The sequence below is a fragment of the Dreissena polymorpha genome, chromosome 2 (genome assembly GCF_020536995.1).
Source record: "Dreissena polymorpha isolate Duluth1 chromosome 2, UMN_Dpol_1.0, whole genome shotgun sequence".
In the NCBI taxonomy this organism is placed as follows: domain Eukaryota; kingdom Metazoa; phylum Mollusca; class Bivalvia; order Myida; family Dreissenidae; genus Dreissena; species Dreissena polymorpha.
The window spans coordinates 48,081,658-48,102,671 of NC_068356.1; the positions used below are offsets into that span (position 1 = coordinate 48,081,658).

Here is a 21,014-nt window from a genome sequence, read left to right on the forward strand (position 1 = left end):
GAAACTATATGTTATACCTGTTATAGTATTCAATCACTGTAATGTCACAGAAATGATATGTTATACATGTGATAATATTCAATAACTGTCATGTCACAGAAACAATATGCTATACATGTCACTGAAAATATATTTGTCACTTGTCAGGACAGTAAATCAATATCTAAACCTTTGCCCAGTAAATAATATCACATTTCATACTTTGTTCAGACATTAACGTATTTTGTGTTATGTCACTTAGATTATGTCCTTTGTTACTTCACTGCATATAATTATACATTGAACTGTGCGACTAAACTTAAATAATATTTTACACTTTATGTCACAGAAATATAGATTTAACACTTGGTAAAAATGCTTAAATAATATGCTATTGTGCTAAAATAATATCTTAAACTTAGCACAATCACTGATATAACATGTTACACTTAGTAATGGCAACAAATAATTAACACTTTGTTCAATCTCACTGAAATAATAGGTTACAACAGCATACACATATCCACCAAGTATTAATCTGGTAGACATAGAAAAGCTGGCATCTAACATAAAGTTGAAATTCGTAATTTGTTACTTTCACAGATGCATCAAAGAAAAAGCATAAGAGTTCTAAAACAAATTAATTCATATCTAAATAGTTTAAAACACTAGCTCACTCATATTCTATTTCTAGCTCATTCATATCCCTTTTGTAATGATAACTTCACCGAGTTTTAAATATCATGTATTTATAAACAATGAATTACAGGCACATGAATCCTAAGGTACAGAATGATAATATTGGGTAAGTAAACAGCACATTGTACAATAGGGTAAGCTACCAGTATGCGGATGTGTACCCAGCTAGCTGCTACAATGTATAGGCAACCTCAAATTATAAGCATATTTATATCAAGCTACATAATATTAAAAAATATATATACTCTTGATTTCAAAATGTGTAGAACATTTTTAATGTTATGTGTGCCATACACATATTTTTTTATATGTTTGTTTAATTGTAACTTTGTCAATCTATCTCAAGGTCCCATATAACAGTTATCTTTGCAATACAACCTTCAAAAGATAACAATTAAAGATTATAAGCACAGGTCAGAGTCAAAGTAACCTAACTTTAATAATAGTATAATTGCTCATTACTTTAATAGAAAATCAGTATAGTGGGTATTCACAGAACTAGAAATATATGTCACAGACAATAATGTCCCAACAACAAATGTTTATGACACAGACATTATCCACTATATATCATACATCAGACAAAAAGACACAACTGTAGACGTTTTGTTGAATTTTTAAATGGGCATAAATAGCTTTGTAATCTGAAACACACTTCCAAATGTTAATGTTAGCCCGATCTTACTAAAGTCTAGCTTAAAATAAGGTGATTATGTATTTCATGTTGATTCTTTGTCTGGATAAAAAGTGTGCGAAAATCATGCTGCATGAACAACGTCACAAATCCACATGGAAAGGGAGAGTTTATCAATTGTAGTATCAAAATTTAGTACATGTAATGCTGAGCCCTGGATATCATGAAAAGCACACAAATCAGTTAATCAACATGTGAAAACATATTTTCGTTTTTTTAGTCAACTCAGTGCAAAACTATGGAAAGTGCTGTTATATTTAACAGCAGTTACCATAGTATTTATCTGACCTGTTTCTAGAATAGACACTGCATTTTTTATTCTTAAATGCAAAATCTGGCCTATATTGACAATTAACATATTTAAGAATTTTCTTATTACAAATGTTGGCCATTTTCCAAAAGTATAGTTTAAAAAATTGCAGGATCTGCTTCTATTTTCTATTTCATGTTTTGATGTAATTGATGTCGACACATCGGGACATGGGTTACATGACTTGTGTCAACAAATAACCAAACCTTTCAACAAATGAATTAAATTTAGATTGAACACAACATGTACAAACTATTCACTTAAAGTGGCGCAAAGTAAAAGTAAATATACTTAAATAAGGGATGCAACAGGTTGGCAAGTTGACCGGTCATTCTCCTACATCGATCAGTTAACCGGTTTCATTTTTTGGTATAGGTTAACCTGAATTTTTGTTAATTATGTGGTTGTTTCATAATATAAATCCTTCAAACCCTGGCGCCTACTAAGAACAACATGCCACACCAACAACAAAAATCATTAACATGTCAACAAACATAGCAATAAAGCAATCAATTAATACCTTTTTTTTTAAAGGGGTAAACTTTGCTAATTGTTTAACTCTCTTGCACATTTAACTTGCAAACTGTGGTTGTGGGGGCTATAAGCATAGAGTCAATAAACAAATGTATTTAACTTGCGATAAAAATCAGTAAAACTGTGTTTGCTCGCGAAAAATAAAGTGTTTATAAGTAATAATTTTATCAAGATTATCGTTTATTGATAAAATTTTCAGTTAACTTATTTGTTTTATCAAAATTTAATATTGGCATTAGTAATTTACTTCATCAATAATGCCGCCACCACCGTCTGAGGCATGGTTGAATTAAGAACGCAAATTATAAAAACTAATTTAATTACAAATCAACAATCAAAGTTGTTTTTTTTTTAAAGTCATTAAATGTAAATTAAATTATTTCTAAGTTTCACAGTATGGTTCTTTTAAAAACAATAGTTACTAGCAGTATTTGAGATCATAAAACTTACTAACATAGCTTTTGACATTTTACTCATATGCTTTAACGCAGGGAAAAGAAATACACAATCAAACATTCATTAAGAACATTATTTTTTAAAAAGTAATAGTACATTTTCATTAAGAAACTTATATGGATTCTTATGTAATAAAGCAAACATTCTTAAATTGTAACTTAGGTTTCTAAAGAGAGTACATGGACTAGCAATATGACATTTTTATAAAAACACTTAAGCATTTTTACTTTTTTTATGTTGTTCGATTGACAGGTTAATAAACCAGTTATTATTTCTTTAGAAGGTTAACTGGTTAGGGTGTTTTATAACCTGTACATCCCTAACTTTAACTGTCCATCAAGTGAATGTGGGATTATTTTATTGTAACATTGTTGTTGGACATAATCTATTGATCAGGACAATACACGTATTACCAACATCTTCCATGTTGTGTAGTCTCTATGATCTTTTGGCTATGGCCTATTATCAAAAACATTCTAAAGATTAACAACTTACTTTTGAATTTGAGGACAATGCCCTAGTTGACAAATATACTGAAGTATTCTTACTAACATTTGACATGAGGTTGACCATCTTGGTCAATTTGGTGTTCCCATGTTGATGTTTTGAGTTTTGAGTCAACCCTACCCTGTAAGTGTTTGAGGAAATAAAAATAGCTGAGATTTGAGATTGATTTAAGCTAAACAAGCAAATTCGTTGAATTGATATCCCCCGCCAATACGCTTCTGGACACTCATACCAAGTTTCAATGAAATCCACCAAAGCACTTCCAAGATATGGCTCCGGACACACAAAAAAGCATTTTTACAAGATACAAAGGGCAATAACTCTGTTATTAACAGATTGTGTACAATGCCATTTGGCGTGCATCATCCTATTATCCATATATATACTCATACCAAGTTTCAATGAAATCTGCCAAAGCACTTCCAACTTCCAAGATATGGCTCCTGACGGACAGACGGAAAGACGGACGGACGGATGGAAGGACGGACAACGCCAAAACAATATCCCTCCGCCTATGGCGGGGGATAATAAAATTAGAATGTTAAGAATACTGTGACAACCTCCTAGGATTTTACTGTGGAAAGGTACCTAAGCATATTTAAGCATGTGAAAATGCTTAAGGGAAGTAAAATGCTGTGTTTCCAACCATATGGGAAATTGTTCTTTAATTTGGATGCAATAAACCAAAACACCAAAAGGTTTAATTGCTTATCATGTTATAACATACAGTCTACTCTCGTTATCTCGACATCGGATATCTTGATTTTCTCGATATGTCGAGGTAAGCTCAATGTCCCAACTATTTTCCTTCTTTATCTATATTAATAAATATTGCATATCTCGATTTTCGTTATGTTGAATAATTCGATATCTCGATATACAAATTTGTCCCGAGTCCCGATTTTACATGTATTTACTGTGGTTTTTCTCGAAGTGTATAACTGTCCCAGTGTCGGCAAAGGTGAGGAATTTTTTCTTTGATACTTCGCCGTCCTTCTTCGCCCGGCTGCTCCCGATACTTGATCCGTTAATTGCATGAATGACCACACGCGTGTAATGTCGTTAGGCATTAACACTTGAGTAAGCAATTCATACACATCCTGCCGAAAGACTAATTGTTTTTATAAACAACATTACAAAATGCATTGAGTTATATTTTTGCGTATATAAACCGTCGCAAATTTGCAGAATGTTGTTCTATCTCTGAACTCCAACAGTCATTATCATGGCTAACTTGAAAATCTGTTCTACCCCTGAACTCCAACAGTCATTATCATGGCTAACTTGAAAATCTAATCGATTGAACGTTGCATTTCAAACTACAAAATGTACATGTACAGTTCAGTATTCCGGAACGTGATTTACGCATATTCAGATGGAAAACCCTGGTCTTGATTGGACGTCAATTTCATCATAACTTACAATAGCAACATGACCGGATGTTTACTCGACAGTTTAGAAAAATGATAACCGCATGTGTTCATGCAATTCTGTAACACTTAAAACATCATTTTAAGCATTTAAATAGCAAATTTAATCATGCCTCGTAAAACCACGTTTATATCAGGTAATAGATAGGGTAGTAGAGAGTATTATGCAACACAGTGACAGCTTTAGTTAGACAACTTAGCAGGTATTTAGATGTTAAAAACAAGGTAAATTTTCGTCTCATTTTTTCTTAGAAACGCCTAATCGGATATCTCGAACTCTCGTTATCTCGATATTTTTTATTGTTTCCGCCGACTTCGAGACAACGAGAGTAGACTGTATTTACACTATTTATAAAAGCATCTCCCTCTACTAAGAAAATATTTAATCCACCAATATATCATCAGTCATTCACATGGTGTTTACCCCTATGCCCAAAGACCTAATAACCTAGAAACCTTATAGTACTTTTACACACATTACACAACAAATTAAATAGTAAACAGGATACAGTAGGTGAAGCCTGAACAAGCTTTTAGTACGATACATTTATAACTGTATCTACCATAAAATGATGACTGCATGTTAAAAGGAAATAGGTCAAACTGGCATTATCAGGGTTCCCTCCGGGCTTTAAAAAGTTGTCGCCACTTACTTTCGCCAAATCAAAAAAGTTGTTGCCACACTGGGGCTACAATTGGGCAATGAAGATCATGTTATTATAATACAAACAAAAACTGAGCATTTTACAGTATGTTAAAGGAATTGATTTAATATCAGTATTAATAATAATAACAACACATTTAACATTGTTCATTAAATAAAGGCACATTAAATCAGTTGTTAGTCTTGTTGATTGACACTTTCTTAGCAGCCTGAATAAGTTGCCACAGTTTGGGTGCTTCAGCAGCTTTCTGTAATACCAGAAAACAAAATCTTAAAATACAAAAAGGGAAATATATTATTAATATTATACTAATAGTAATCAATTAATGTGTAGTATATAAATAATATAAATGTGTGCTAGCATATGACCTTCTACATAGAGCCCATGACACAACAGTCAAATAAAATAAGCATTTGTGTATATCAAATTGATTTTCATGCGCTTAACTATGTTTACCTTTTTTTAAATAGTACATTCGGTAGTGAATGAATTGATTAGTTTTGAGGATATAAAGAGTTCACACAGCATAGATTGTGTGTTGGAAATCGATTTTTCTAAAAAAACACTCAATACTTACCTATTTGATTGTCATGGTTGTCAATGTAACGGTCTTGAATCGGCTTCGAACACTGTGACAAACACTTCACATTTAAGCGCAGAGTCGGTATATTTCAATGTTGTCTTATCTCTGTAGCAATAAAACTGCCGACCAATTAAGATAACTTGTAACAACACCCCAAATAATCGCAATTATCACCATTGCATGCCATTTTGCAACAGTCGCATGCTCCATTGATTTCAGCAGTGTCGCTTACATCACGGAAATAGATTGTATAACGACTGTTATAATGATTATATCATATTGTAATAGCATAATTATATGAATGGAAATTATAAAAGAGACATTTCTATTCATTGCCCTTTTCCAAGTTATAAACTAAACCTAACATCTCAACATAAACACCATTTCACCCATTCCCCTATTGATCTGTATAATCCAGGAGTTTATCAATTTCCCAATATGAATATATACATGAGGTCCTTTACAAGCCAGTGGCAACATTATGTATTTACCCAAAGTGTGCGCCAGCACTCCTTTCTAATAAAATTACTAGACACACGATAGTTGGAATGAATTTTAAAATTAAAGCTGCAATTTCCAGCTTTTTTGTTGTTTCTGGAAGATTTTTCAATATCAGGGTTGTCTTGAGTTGTAAGGGAAAGCCGAGAGTACCTTCCAAAAGAAACCCCACCTGTCTGGTATGTTGACCACAAACTCACAGGCTAGTGAGGCTACCAGGAACTGGATTTGAACCATAGTCATCTAGGTTAGAAACAAGTGATTAATGCGCTCAAACCAATTTTCCATACAATCCAATACCAGGTCATCTTGACTTCCATTCTTCAAAGTAAATTCTGAATTTTATTGAAAAAAAAATGATTTTAAGGATTTTAATAAACACAAAGATAACCCAGTTTATGGAAGCACTCCATACAATTTGGTTTGTTACAATTTCAACAAGAGATGTGTTCATCTGAAACACAATGCCCCCTACTGCGCCCCTTTATTGATTTATTTATTTTTTATCATTTGGCAGGTACAGATAATTTTTACAAGGGAAGTAATATTTTTTAAAGGGATATAATAAAAAATATTACTTCCCTTGTAAAAAGATCTATACCTGAAAAATGATAAATAGAAATTGTCTCCCTTTAAAGCTTGTTACTTCCCTTGGAATTATTTCTTTTGACCTTTGACTTTGAAGGATGACCTTGACCTTTCACCACTCAAAATGTGCAGCTCCATGAGCAGAGGGCCAGATAAGATGCGTATTTGCGTAAAATACGCATGACAAAAAAGACAATGAACAAATGTGCCAAATGATTTTAAAATCTGACAATGAACGACATAGTTATGGCCCGAACAAGCTTGTTCCGCCCGCCCGCCCGCCAGCCAGCCAGCCCGCCCGCATTCGCCAATCTAATAACCAGTTTTTTCCTTCAGAAAACCTGGTTAAAAAAACGCATGACTTAAAATTTTGTTGAGTAAAAAAACTCCTGACTAAATTCGGATTACGCATCGTGTGCAATTTCAATGCGTATTAACCGTTTATACATGCACATAAATTCATGTAAACATGACTGGGTTCCGATACTGTGTCCACACCGGTAAAAACGTAGTGATATCATCATCTATGTATAGAATGTGGTTCCCAACCTAATTTACTCCTCAGTCAGAACGATATCATTTCATGTTGGCCCACGATAGAGGCCGATGTTGATACAACGGGCTCCCGCTGCATTGTTGAGCATCGATATACGCTCATGGTGTAAACATTTGACATTAGATTGGATAAAACCCGAATCACCCAACTTCAAGCATATAATTTTTGCTATCAGTTGATCTCTTGTGTGGCACTATGGAAAAAACTTTTACCTTCAAGCACCTTTTTAAATGGCGCCAAAATACACATATAATAAACAAGTTTTGTGGGCCAAGCTTAGAAGATTTTAATCGTGGCTGTACAGTGTGTGCTTAACAGTGGCTTGCCAAATCAAGACGGAAAAAAGAGATTAATGGCTGCTTATAAGCCAAGGGCAAAAAAAAAATCAGAAAAACTGTTAAATAAAACAAAAGTGATTGCTTTATTGTGTACAAACTGCTTGTTATAGCGAGTTAACATTACATGTACAGTGTGTTATTAATTCTGATCCTTTGAAAATAAATTCTCCTTAAAATTATCGGATTTTGATTTTTACTCATCAATTAAAAATTTCATGAGTGAAATACCCCTCGGCTGAAAAAATTATCTGGAGCTCTGTCCATGAGATACACATGCATGCCAAATATCAAGTTGCTTTCTTAATATTGCAAAAGTTATGGCCAATGTTAAAGTTTTAGGATGGATGGACAGACGGACGGACAGACGGACGGACAGACAGTTCAAATGCTATATGCCACCCTACCGGGGGCATAAAAATTTGATAACTTACTGCTGTCCAATCAAAACGGGGGAAATGCTACAGAGCATGCATAAATAATGTACAACCCTGTGCATCAGAGACTATTTATATTCAGTTATAAGGAATATTCAACAACTGAATTAACGTGTTATCTAACACATACACATTATTTTTAGAAATCAGGCAAAATGAAAATCTATTTTCTGAAAATAAAACAATTTTTTTGTGCGTGTAAATCATTAGATAGCTTATATTTTGCTCAATCTATTTCTTTGTGGGTTTTCACTTGCATTTTAGCGAAAAAAGTATTTGAATAATCTATTTAGTACTTGACATATGTTCTTTTAAATGTGTAAAAAATGTCTTTTTTCCCAAATCAGCCACATGATTTAATGTAAGCTACTTTAGATTACAAAACAATCATTTAACAAGGGACAAAATTGTCACAAAACCAGGTTTTCATTGTGAAAAAAAAATCTGATAAAGGGAGAAAACTCAAACTGAACTTTTGAAATGACCAAAAAAAATTAACCCCCTTTGCATACATGCCATAATTTTGCAGACCAATTCCGGGACATTGAGTTAAATTGTCCGGGACTTTTGCCGATTTTCCGGGACATGTATAAAATGTAGCAATATTTATAGACATATGCATTTTGATACGTTTTTTTTTTGTTTCGCATCGTTAATTGCAATAGTTCGAAAGCCTATCCGAAATACACTTGATCTATTAACGTCAAATTAAACATTACTACTTCCGTTACTAGATACAAGCCACGTGTTTTCAGTGTAAGCGTTCTAAACATAGATGGTGACGTCACTGCGTTATTGTTATTAAGACTGGTGTGTAACGCGTAGTTGTTGATACGCCTTTATTCACTCAGCGATGTTGGACTTCATATGTGTGAACAACTATCCTTTGCCCTTGCGCAGCGGGAAATAATGACGTAGTAGATTAAAGTCAATTAACAACCACATTAAACAATGTCGCCTTTTCGGTTTGACCGCGAACGTGAGACAATCGAAATGATAACAGGACCCCTGTTAATTGATCGATTTTGACACGTAGCGTAGTCTGCCTATTCGGGTAGGCATTGTCATGGAGACGCTGCAGATATACACAGATTCGAGGTGCAGTTAAGCCTAAGAAAAGGTACATGTATATATGGATTTTGTAAATTCCGGGACATTTGACAGATTTCCGGGACAGCGGGACAAGTTCTTCATTTCCGGGACTGTCCCGGACAATCCGGGACGTATGGCATGTATGCCCCTTTGTAAGTTTTTTTTTTTTTTTTAAATCTATTTTTAGTCGTGGCGACCTTGACATTGGAGATATTGACGTGATTCTTTCGTGGGACACACCGTCCCATGATGGTGAACAAATGTGCCAAATGATTTTAAAATCTCACAATAAATGACATAGTTATGGCCAGGACAAGCTCATTTATGGCCATTTTTGACCTTTGAACTCAAAGTGTGACCTTGACCTTGGAGATATCGACGTAATTATTTCGCGCGACACACCGTCCAATGATGGTGAACAAATGTGCCAAATGATTTTAAAATCTGACGATGAACGACATAGTTATGGCTCGGACAAGCTCATTTATGGCCATTTTTGACCTTTGAACTCAAAGTGTGACCTTGACCTTGGAGATATCGACGTAATTATTTCGCGCGACACACCGTCCAATGATGGTGAACAAATGTGCCAAATGATTTTAAAATCTGACAATGAACGACATAGTTATGGCCCGGACAAGCTTATTCCGCCAGCCCGCCAGCCCGCCAGCCAGCCAGCCCGCCAGCCAGCCAGCCCGCCCGCATTCGCCAATCTAATAACCAGTTTTTTCCTTCGGAAAACCTGGTTAAAAAAACATATATCTCCAACAGAATTCAAATTGTAACATAAAATGAGATTCATTCAGGAAAAAAACGCTTAATGCATGTACGTTATCTGTTGCCCACAGGCTGCACAGACTGATTTGGGATGACACACTATGCACATGCATTAAGCCCAGTTTTCCCAGAACAAGGCTTACATAGACACTGGTACCTACCTGAAGTTTGGAAGAGGTCCATGTTTCATTTCCTTGGCACAAAGGCATAATAACAAATCTAGCAGACTTGACTGCTTCTACAAAATAACAAATATAACATTAATGATTATGTTAATTAACACATGTATCTGGTTATAATTTCAGGATATCATCACAAAAACTCAATGACTGAAGATACAGAGACCACACCTGGCGATGAAGGCATACCCAAGCCGGACATGATAATATAATGTATGGTTATTATTTATATTAGAAGAGTAAAGTTTTACAATATATTACCTCAAAATTCACGATATCATTTAAATAGGATACATAAAATTATAATAATATTTATCATAATTATATTCAGTATAAAATATATACCTAAAACTTACAATCACTAATCCCTTTCTTGCCCCTACTAAATGAAAATCCACTTAAGGTGAAGAGTAGTTGCAATAATTCAACTCTCAGCTTTATAACCCAATGGGCTGCTGAGAGTTGCAATGCGCTCTCTCTTGTCCATGGGTGCAAAATGTTATCAACAATGCAAGGGTTAAGGAACACTGAAACTGCAAGAACTTATTAAAGTTTACCTGTCTAAACCACAAACTCATCCTAATGGTACCATTAAAGCAATAAATAATTGCTTTTTATTGACTTAGTTTTTCTTTCGTACGCTGTATCCGCCATATTGGAAAATTGACCCAATATTGGTTAGGTCGCAGTACACCAATATTTTGCACGTCGGCTAATCGGGGACAATACTTGCACATGCATTAATCCTAGTTTTCCCAAGAACAAGGCTCATATGCACCCACCTCAACATTGCTTGCTGACTGGTTTTGACTCTTGACAGCCTGTATGTAGATCTCCCAGACCTCGCGCAGGCACGGCAGGTGGGGCATATTGGTGCCCTTGCTGGTCCCATCTAACTCAGACATTGTATCTGACGCAGAGCACATATGATAAGATTTGTTTCTACTAACATAATTTTTTTAATCTGCAAACTTTAAAGTTATAAGTTCAGTTATTGTATCATTTTTATAGAATACATCTTTACAGTTTAATTATTGTAATTGACATATTGTATGCTGGCTTAAAGTTTTATCATGATAAATAATTACTGAATTATTATTCAAATTAACACAGCCACATGACTGCTAATACTTAGCAATAGGATCAACCGACCGTGTTGCCGAATTAATCTGTTGACTTTTTCAAACAAACTAGGGCAAACAAATAGACTGAAGAAATATAAGCGTTATTATTCTTGAAGAATTGCTGTCAACGTTGGAACTTGTTCATAGCCGATGTATCAACATTAAATATATAAACATAAGCATTAAAACATAAGCACCTACCGTGTTATTCGCGTAATATCAATATTCTTTCCTGTCGCTGAAACTTTGACAGCCATATTGCAAAAGGGGCGGTAACCGTTTATTATCAAGAAGGTTACAGCACACTATTAAATATCTAAATGTACGACTATATCTCATTTCGACAATCAAATTGTGTCAATCTCCCAGCAGAGTTGCATTCACACCATACTTTAATGTAATGTAAGACGAGATTTGTGTAAGACTGATATTTTTTATGAACGTAGGTTAAAAATAAAATGTACTTTTACATAGATATGGTGTTGGATCTGACCAGGAACCTATACAAACAGGTGTAAATACGTCCCTGACCTTACGCGACTTGTGACCAGTTAATGAAGAGCCGGTTTGTGGACATGGGGAAGAAGTTGCAAAAATAGGAAGCGTTATTTGTTGGGTTGAGTTGTACTGGGCCAGTTTTAAGCATCTTCGGGTTAAGCACACATTATCTCGTACGGTAAACTTGTTAAAATAGAAAATATATTACGTATAATAATAATTATAAGATTACATTAGCTTCTCATTACATAGAAAGCCTAATGCTTATTTAAAACGCTCTTGTGTCCGTTTCCTGGGATTTGCACCAGTACTTAACTTAGTGTCTATAGGGGAGATCTAAAGTACGCTCTCAGAGTGGTGATCGAACCCGTGAACCCCCGATCGCTAGGCAGACACCATACCCACTATACGCCATCGCGATCTTTACTCAAATTGATGCACAATAAACCTGTTCGGAACACATAAAGGATACATATCTTTCTAATGTAAATGTTGGACACCATAAAACGTCAGAAGTAAAAAACATTTTTACTTGAATCGGGGACCCATACAAACAATAACATGTAACCCTGCTTAAATTGATTACACAGAGAAGCTAAAAAAACGAGTCCGTTTCTTGGAAAAATCAATACTTGTTGACACGTCTTTTGTGGAGATCTTGAAAACATGCCGTGATGACAGATCGAGCAGAAAATCCATTGTGCCCTTTGCCTTGGTTGGTTTGTCGCACTTCTCGGGTTTACATGAGGGTTCGAATGGTTGGCAAACTTATTCCGACCTATATATAAGGCATATTGCCGCGATTTCCCGCGGATTAGGCAGATAATTAAATGTTTTTTTCCCTGTTATTGCAGAGAAAGAAACACGTCTATGTTAATGTATAACTAAAGACGTCTAACGACAGTGTTAGTTAGAACGGCTCTGATATAAAATGTATGATTTAATCGTACATACATATCATAAAAAGTCCTCATTTTAAATATATGAATGAAGATATTAAAAGTCGACTTAGCACACCGCAAAATGCACGACACTGGGTACTCGACATACACTGATCATAATAGACACACAGACGGAACGACGGGCACACAGACAAATCTTAAATAGTTTATACAGACTATATCTGATCTCTTTTACTTTATATCGATATTGTGGGTTTTGGGATGTCAGAGAAGATAATTTGGTGTAATCGTATGCTTCACAGGTCTAAATAAAATCTTTCATATCACCCCTGAGCGCAGATAATTTTGACCACAGAGACGTGATTTGAACAAACATATTTGAGGACCACTATACGATTTTAACTGCCAAATGTAACACCCGTTTGCTTTCCGGTTTCATATGCACACTTTTTATTATAAGTCCTCCTCGTATTATATGTATTGTTGCACTTTTGCCCTGCGTATGCGGTAGACCATAACGATATGAGTAACTTTGTAATAAGGTCACACAAAGGTCTCTCCTCTGAAGCTGCCTGGCAATCTGCAACGCGTCATGGGTGGAGCTTTATTTCAAACAAATTGTTGAACACGGACCAAACGAGACCATTCCCCAAACCAGATCATCATGAGCGCATTCCTTGGTCAGGTCAGCTTATCCATGCTGCTGTAAACGGGTTAGTCTTCTTTAAAGATGAAATGCAGTCATGGCAATTTGTGTACAGTTCGATGAAACTCTTTAATTAGTATCACACGTCACTATTGAGTATAACAAGAGTTCCGCGGTCGGAGACATATGCCCCCCCCCCCCCCCCAAAAAAAAAACAACAACAACAACAACAACAAAACAACAAGGCTTTGGACAAGTGTCCCCAAAATCAATAGGGGTCATCTCCGAGGCCAATGCATATGTGACGTATCAAGCAAATCGTTCAATTTATTGTTTTAATTTTAGTTGTTGGTCGAAAACAATGTTCATACTTAATGTGACAGTGACCTTGACATTTGACCTAGTAACCCCAATTTCAATAGGGGTCATTTACTGTCCAAGACCAATGCACATGGGAAGTATCAAGCAAATCGCTCGATTCGTTGAGTTATTGATCATAAACAATTTTCACACTTATTTTTACAGTGACCTTGACCTTTGACGTAGTGACCCAAATTTCCATAGGAATCATCTACTGTCAAATGTCAATGTGAAGTATCAAGCCAGTCGGTCAATTCGTTGGCGAGTTATTTATCGGAAACGGTTTTCACACGTATTGCGACAGTGACATTGACCTTGTGACATCAATATCAATAGGGGTCATCTACTGTCCAAGTTTGACGAGTTCTTGATCGGAAACGATTTTCAATAGGGGTCATCTACTGTCCAAGGCCAATGCACATGTGAAGTATCAAGACAATCGGTCAATTCTTTGCCGAGTTATTGATCGGAAACGAACTGGTCTAAAGGCAGACCGACATCCAGCAAAGCAATATACATGTTCTTCCTCTTCTTCGAAGGAACAATAAATATTAACACTTATATGAGTTTGAACTTTTATTTATATTTTTTTCTTTTCAATAGTATAATGTATAAAAAATACAAAAAAAAATTGCCCTAATCATGTATAATACCAAAGGTTGAATTAACTGAAACAAGTGCATTTTACCACAGTATATATGTACCATTATACATTTGCCATAATAACGTATAATATAATAGGATACATTTAAAAGCATTAAACACAATACAGATGCATCAAATATATAAATGTGCTTTATATTATACAACAGCCTTATTAAATTAATATTTTTTGTTTCAACAACAGTTGCACTGGACTAAGTTTCTGGTTGGTAAATATAACATTTATATTTTCTACCTGAATGATCAGAAAACTGGAGTGAAATAATTTAATCTCGTGACAAAAGTAGCTTCAAGACAAGGCCATCTCAGCTGTCAGTCTAAACAATGGCTTGGCTATACAAAATAAACATTAAGTGCTAAATGCTAATTAAAACCTCATTAACGTTTAAACATACATTTGAAAACAATATATATCTTCTTATAGTGCAGCACTTCAAAACTGATTTTCCCTAAAAGTAACTTTTTAACAAGAGTGCCAAACTGTCACAAGATACGCCCGTTCGAAGGTTTTGGACACCATGCTCAATGCTTGAAATGCACTAAGTGACCTCAAGACCTAGTTATTGACTTGGCATGACCCATATTTGAACTTGACCTAGATATCATTTAGATGTAACATCTGACTAAATTTGGTGAAGATCAGATGAAAACTACTTCAATTAGAGAGCGGACACCATGCTAAATGCTTTAAATGCACCATGTGACCTCGTTTTTGACCGGGCATGACCCATATTCGAACTTGACCTACATATCATCTAGACACAACTTGTAACCAAATTAGGTGAAGATCAGATGAAAACTACTTCAATTAGAGAGCGGACACCATGCTAAATGCTTGAAATGCACTAAGTAACCTCGTGACCTAGTTTTTGACCCGGCATGACCCATATTTAAACCTGACCTACATATCATATAGACACAACTTTTGACGAAATTTGGTGAAGATCGGGTGAAAACTACTTCATTTAGAGAGCGGACACCATGAAATCCTTGAAATGCACTAAGTGACCCCATGACCTAGTTTTTGACCCGGCATGACCCATATTCCAACTTGGCCTAGATATTGTCTAGACTCAACTTCTGAGCAAGTTTGGTGAAGATCGGATGAAAACTATTTGAATTAGAGTCCCGACAAAGTGGCGCCGTTGAAAATGCACTAATTGACCCTATGACCTAGTTTTTGACCCGGCATGACCCATATTCGAACTTGGCCTATATATCAACTAGATGCAACTGCTGACCAAGTTTGATGAAGATCGGATGAATACAATTTGAAATAGAGTCCGGACAAAGTGGCCCCTTTGAAAATGCACTTATTGACCCTATGACCTAGTTTTTGACCCGGCATGACCCATATTCGAACTTGGCCTAGATATCAACTAGATGCAACTGCTGACCAAGTTTGGTGAAGATCGGATGAATACAATTTGAATTAGAGTCCGGACAAAGTGATGCCTTCCGCCCGCCGCCCGCCGCCCGCCAAGGGGTTTCACATAATACGTCCCGTATTTTATACGGGCGTATAAAAAGAACATAACACAACACAATTAATGAAATAAAACAAAAATCTGTATACACAACAAGTTTCATGTCAAATTTTTTTAACTACATCTATCATGTAGATGTCCTTATAATGCAACCAGATAAAAGCAACTTTGCCTTAAAATTCTGCAAAAGGCACACAACATAAAATAATCATTGAAATAAAACAGAAATTGGTAGCAAATAAGTTTTAAGTGTCAAATTGAGTCAAATAAATCCTTTACTATGTGAAATATGCTTACAAAAAGCATCTACATTGTATATTTAAATATAACACAACAACCTAGCTGTAATAATTAGGAATTGCATTAGCAGATTTGTTTAGCACAATTATTGTATTTAAGTTGAGCGCACAAATATAGAGCATCATTTTTATTGCTGAAGAAGAATGAATACAAGGCATTCACATGCATTTAAAAAATAAACAAGAGGGCCAAGATGGCCCTAGTTCGCTCACCTGAGAGGAGTCGATTCATTCAATCTTAACCAAACGTCAAACTTGACCTAGATATTGTCCAGACAAACATCCTGGTCAAGTTTCATCATTATTGAATCAAAACTCTGGCATATGGAGTGTTTTTGTTTTTTGTAAGATTTGACCTGGTGACCTTTATTTTGAGTAGACCCCCCTTTCCAAACATCAAACTTTGCTTACAAAAATAAATATTATGACCAAGATTCATAAAATCTGAAACAAAATTGTGACCTCTAGAGTGTTTACAAGGATTTTGTATAATATAATGAAAATTTGGACAATCTAAGAGCAATAATTATGGCATTAATTATGTGATATATACAAAACCAATCTTTTCATAAAGTTTCATGATGATTGGACAAAAAATGTGACTTCTAGAGTGTTCACAAGCTTTTTTTACTAAATAAATATAAGAAAACTGACTGCCCCCCCCCCGGCAGCCATGTTATTCAACAGACCGGAACCATTTTCGAAATCAACTCTCATATCAAGGAAACAAATGTTCTGACCAAATTTCATGAAAATTGGGCCAAAAATGTGACTTCTAGAGTGTTCACATGTTTTCACTATATACATATAGAGAAAAATGCCCCGCCCACTGGAGGCCATGTTTTTTCACCGATCTGGACAATTGTTTAACTCGTCTGAGATATCAATAAAACCAAAGTTTTGTCCAACTGTCATGATTATTGGGCAAAAATTGTGACTTCTAGAGTGTTTACAAGGTTTCTCTAAAGCCAAAGAAGGAAAACTGCCACCCCTGCCCCCCCCCCGGCAGCCATGTTATTCAACTGACCAGAACCATTTTCGAACTCAACTCTCATATCAAGGAAACAAATGTTCTGACCAAATTTCATGAAAATTGGGCCAAAAATGTGACTTCTAGAGTGTTCACATGTTTTCACTATATACATATAGAGAAAAATGCCCCGCCCACTGGTGGCCATGTTTTTTCACCGATCTGGACCATTTTCGAACTCGTCCCATATATCAATAAAACAATGTTTTGACCAACTTTCATGATGATTGGGAAAAAATTGTGACTTCTAGAGTGTTAACAAGGTTTCTCTATAGCCAAATATGGAAAACTGCCCCCCCCCCCCCCCCCCCCCCCTGGCAGCCATGTTATTCAACTGACCAGAACCATTTTCGAACTCAACTCTCATATCAAGGAAACAAATGTTCCAACCAAATTTCATGAAAATTGGGCCAAAAATGCGACTTCTCTGAGTATTCACATGTTTTCACTATATACATATAGAGAAAAATGCCCCGCCCACTGGCGGCCATGTTTTTTCACCGATCTGGACCATTTTCGAACTCCTCCGAGATATCAATAAAACCAATGTTTTGACAAACTTTCATGATGATTGGGCAAAAATTGTGTGGGCAAAAATTGTGACTTCTAGAGTGTTTACAAGGTTTCTTTATAGCCAAATAAGGAAAACTGCCCCGCCCACTGGCGGCCATGTTTTTCAACGGACCGGAACCACTTTTGAACTCAACCAACATATCATTAAGACAAACATTTTGACAAAGTTACATAAAAATTGGGCATGAAATGTGACTTCTACAGTGTTTACAAGTTTGTTTGTTTTTTTGACCTAGCGACCTAGTTTTGACCCGGCACGACCCAGTTTCAAACTCAACCGAGATTTCATTGGGACAAAGCTTCTGACCAAGTTTCATGAAGATCGGACAATAAATGTGGCCTCTAGAGTGTTTACGAACAAATGTGGATGGACGGACTGACGACGGACAAAGACTGGTCACAAAAGCTCACCTGAGCAATCAGGTGAGCTAAAAAGGTTTTCACAAAGATTGCCCTTTTTCTTACAATAAATTGTGTTTGAAAGAGAAATTTGTGGATACTTAACACACATCACTGAAATGCAATGTAAGTTTTGTTACGTTTTGCGTCAGTAGATTTTTACTGTCATTTTTCTAATGACTTAATGGGTGCAAAAATAATAATTTTAAGGTTTCGAGACTATTAGTGAAATTAGACTTATAACCAATGGATAATTCATTTATACAAGGAGCACCCGTTCATTCAATAACACTTAACACTGAAGCCTCAATTCATTTTTTGTGAATGTTTGTGGACAGTCACATTTTGAATTCGTATCCACAGACAAGTTAATAATGTTGATATTTCACACACTTAAAACTCTACTTTAAGTCTTTTGGAACCATGCCATGCGAAAATGGGTCTTATGTCATATGCTGCAAGTGTTGTCCAAGAACAGCCTGCAGTTTTCTAAACAAATTTGTATGATCATCTCAAATTTTAGTTACAATTCATTTGCATTTTAAATATATCTATCTATGCTACAATACAGAAAATGTGTTATAGCAAAAAGTTCTCATAAGTAAAGAAAAGTTCATTCAAGTAATTATTATAACCAGGGGTCAGCAGAGAGGGCGACTGTTTTGCCGAAAGTCGGCTAATGTAATGCTGTATTTTCATAATTACGATAATTGAAAGAGCAGGACACTGAATTTACGTTTCATATTCAGTGATTTAAAATGGTAAAATTATGCAATTTTTTAAAAGATAGATAAGAAATACCAAAAAACATGACTTTTCCTTTACCTCTGCTCACTTCTCCTTATATGCCACTAAAGAGAGAAGAAACTTCTCCCTAAAATTTGACCCTAGGCCAACCCCTGATAACAAATGTTAAATTCTCAGAGGCTTTTCAAACCAGTACCCGTCCAAACATTTACAAAACAGCCACCTCAACCAAAAGATCAAGCATTTGTTAGTAAATCTCTCTTCCACAAAAAGATTTTTATTTTTCGTTCGATTAAAAGAATGAAAGTAAATTCATACTACAGTATTTGAAAATATCTTGAACAATTTATAACATAATGAACAACAAGAAACCGTCGGAGACGGATGATGCTCCCCAAATGTTTTTTTTTGTCATAATATTGCACTTTATATTCAGATAAAAGGAAACGTCTTGAGGGGCATAACTTTGGACAAAATAATACGATGGATGGTTTAGCAACTTAAAAATTTCAAAGGGCCATAACTCTCTAAATAAATCATCTAACCAGAACCCACAAATAACATTCGCATCTCCTCAAGGTAGTTAAGCTTCCAATAAAGCTTCATTGAATTCCAGTCAGTAGTTGGGGAGAAATAGCCCGGACAAGAATTGCACTATATGTACAGTTTATAGAAAATTTCAAAGGGCCATAACTCTGTGAAAAATCATGCCACCATAACCGGCTGATAAAATGCACATCTCCTGTTGGTAGTGAAGCTTCCCATAAAGATTCATTGAATTCCCGTAATATGATGCTGAGAAATAGCTCGGACAAGAATTGCACTATATGTACAATGGAAAATTTCAAAGGGCCATAACTCTGTGAAAAAGCATCCAACCAGAACCGGCTGATAATATGCACATCTTCTCTTGGTAGTGAAGCTTCCCATAAAGTTTCATGGAATTCCGGTCATTAGTTGCTGAGAAATAGCCCGGACAAGAATTGCACTATATGTACAGTTAATGGAAAATTTCAAAGGGCCATAACTTTGTGAAAAATCATCTGACCAGAACTGGTTGATAATATGCACATCTCCTCTTGGTAGTGAAGCTTCCCATAAAGTTTAATTGAATGCCGGTCATAACTGCTGAGAAATAGCCCGGACAAGAATTGCACTATATGTACAGTTAATTGAAAATTTCAAAGGGCCATAACTCTGTAAAAAATCATCCGACCGGAATCCGCTGATAATATGCATATCTCCTCTTGGTAGTGAAGCTTCCCATAAAGTTTCATTGAATTCTGGTCATTAGTTGCTGAGAAATAGCCCGGACAAAAATTGTGCACGGACGGACACACGGACGGACGGACAGACGAAGCGGCGACTATATGCTCGCACAAAATTTTTTGGGGGAGCATAAAAACTCTGTCTTCAGTCTCCTTGATTCAGATAATGATGGTCCATGCAATCAATAGCAATTGATCTATCATGCCAAGTTTCAGGCTGTGTGAATTTATAAGGCACTATTAACTTCATTTAACCAACTTTTCCTTAATTATCACTGAAAAGGTTATTATTGATTGTTAATTGCACATGTATATGTAAATAAGTCATTTAAAATGAAATTCACCAGCTAGTCAGTTAAGTCAAGACACTTCAGAAATGATCCAAAGTTTTTCAATACAAGTTTTTTTTCAGTTACCAAGACCTAAAAAAAATCACTATCAATTTTACTTCTTGAAAAAATATGCAATTTCAAAACAACACACGAGTTAAATGAAAATTACACTATTCCAGAACAACATAACAGTATAATGAAAATAAAATGTCTTAAAATGCAAAAACGATTAAGAGCGAACATAAACAAATTAAAACAAACAGAAATGTAAAACAGAAATAACCTTTTGCAAAATAAGTTTAAAAATCTTTAAAACAAAAACATACATTTACTAAACTTTTTCTCATAATCTTTAAAATTTGCCTTT

The 21,014-nt window shown here is 35.3% G+C and overlaps 1 protein-coding gene across 1 annotated transcript in view; it reads right to left on the bottom strand.

Moving 5' to 3' along the window:
- Positions 1–11,745, bottom strand: part of LOC127869715 (lysosomal-trafficking regulator-like) — a 140,056-nt gene extending 128,311 nt beyond the window's left edge. The window contains exons 1-3 of the mRNA XM_052412371.1: positions 11,645–11,745; positions 11,102–11,229; positions 10,302–10,378 (exon numbers count right to left, since the gene is read on the bottom strand). Coding sequence (XP_052268331.1) covers positions 10,302–10,378; positions 11,102–11,224 — 200 coding nt within the window. The 5' untranslated portion in view covers positions 11,225–11,229; positions 11,645–11,745. The remainder of the gene's footprint in view (positions 1–10,301; positions 10,379–11,101; positions 11,230–11,644) is intronic.
- Between the last annotated feature and the right edge of the window lie 9,269 nt (positions 11,746–21,014).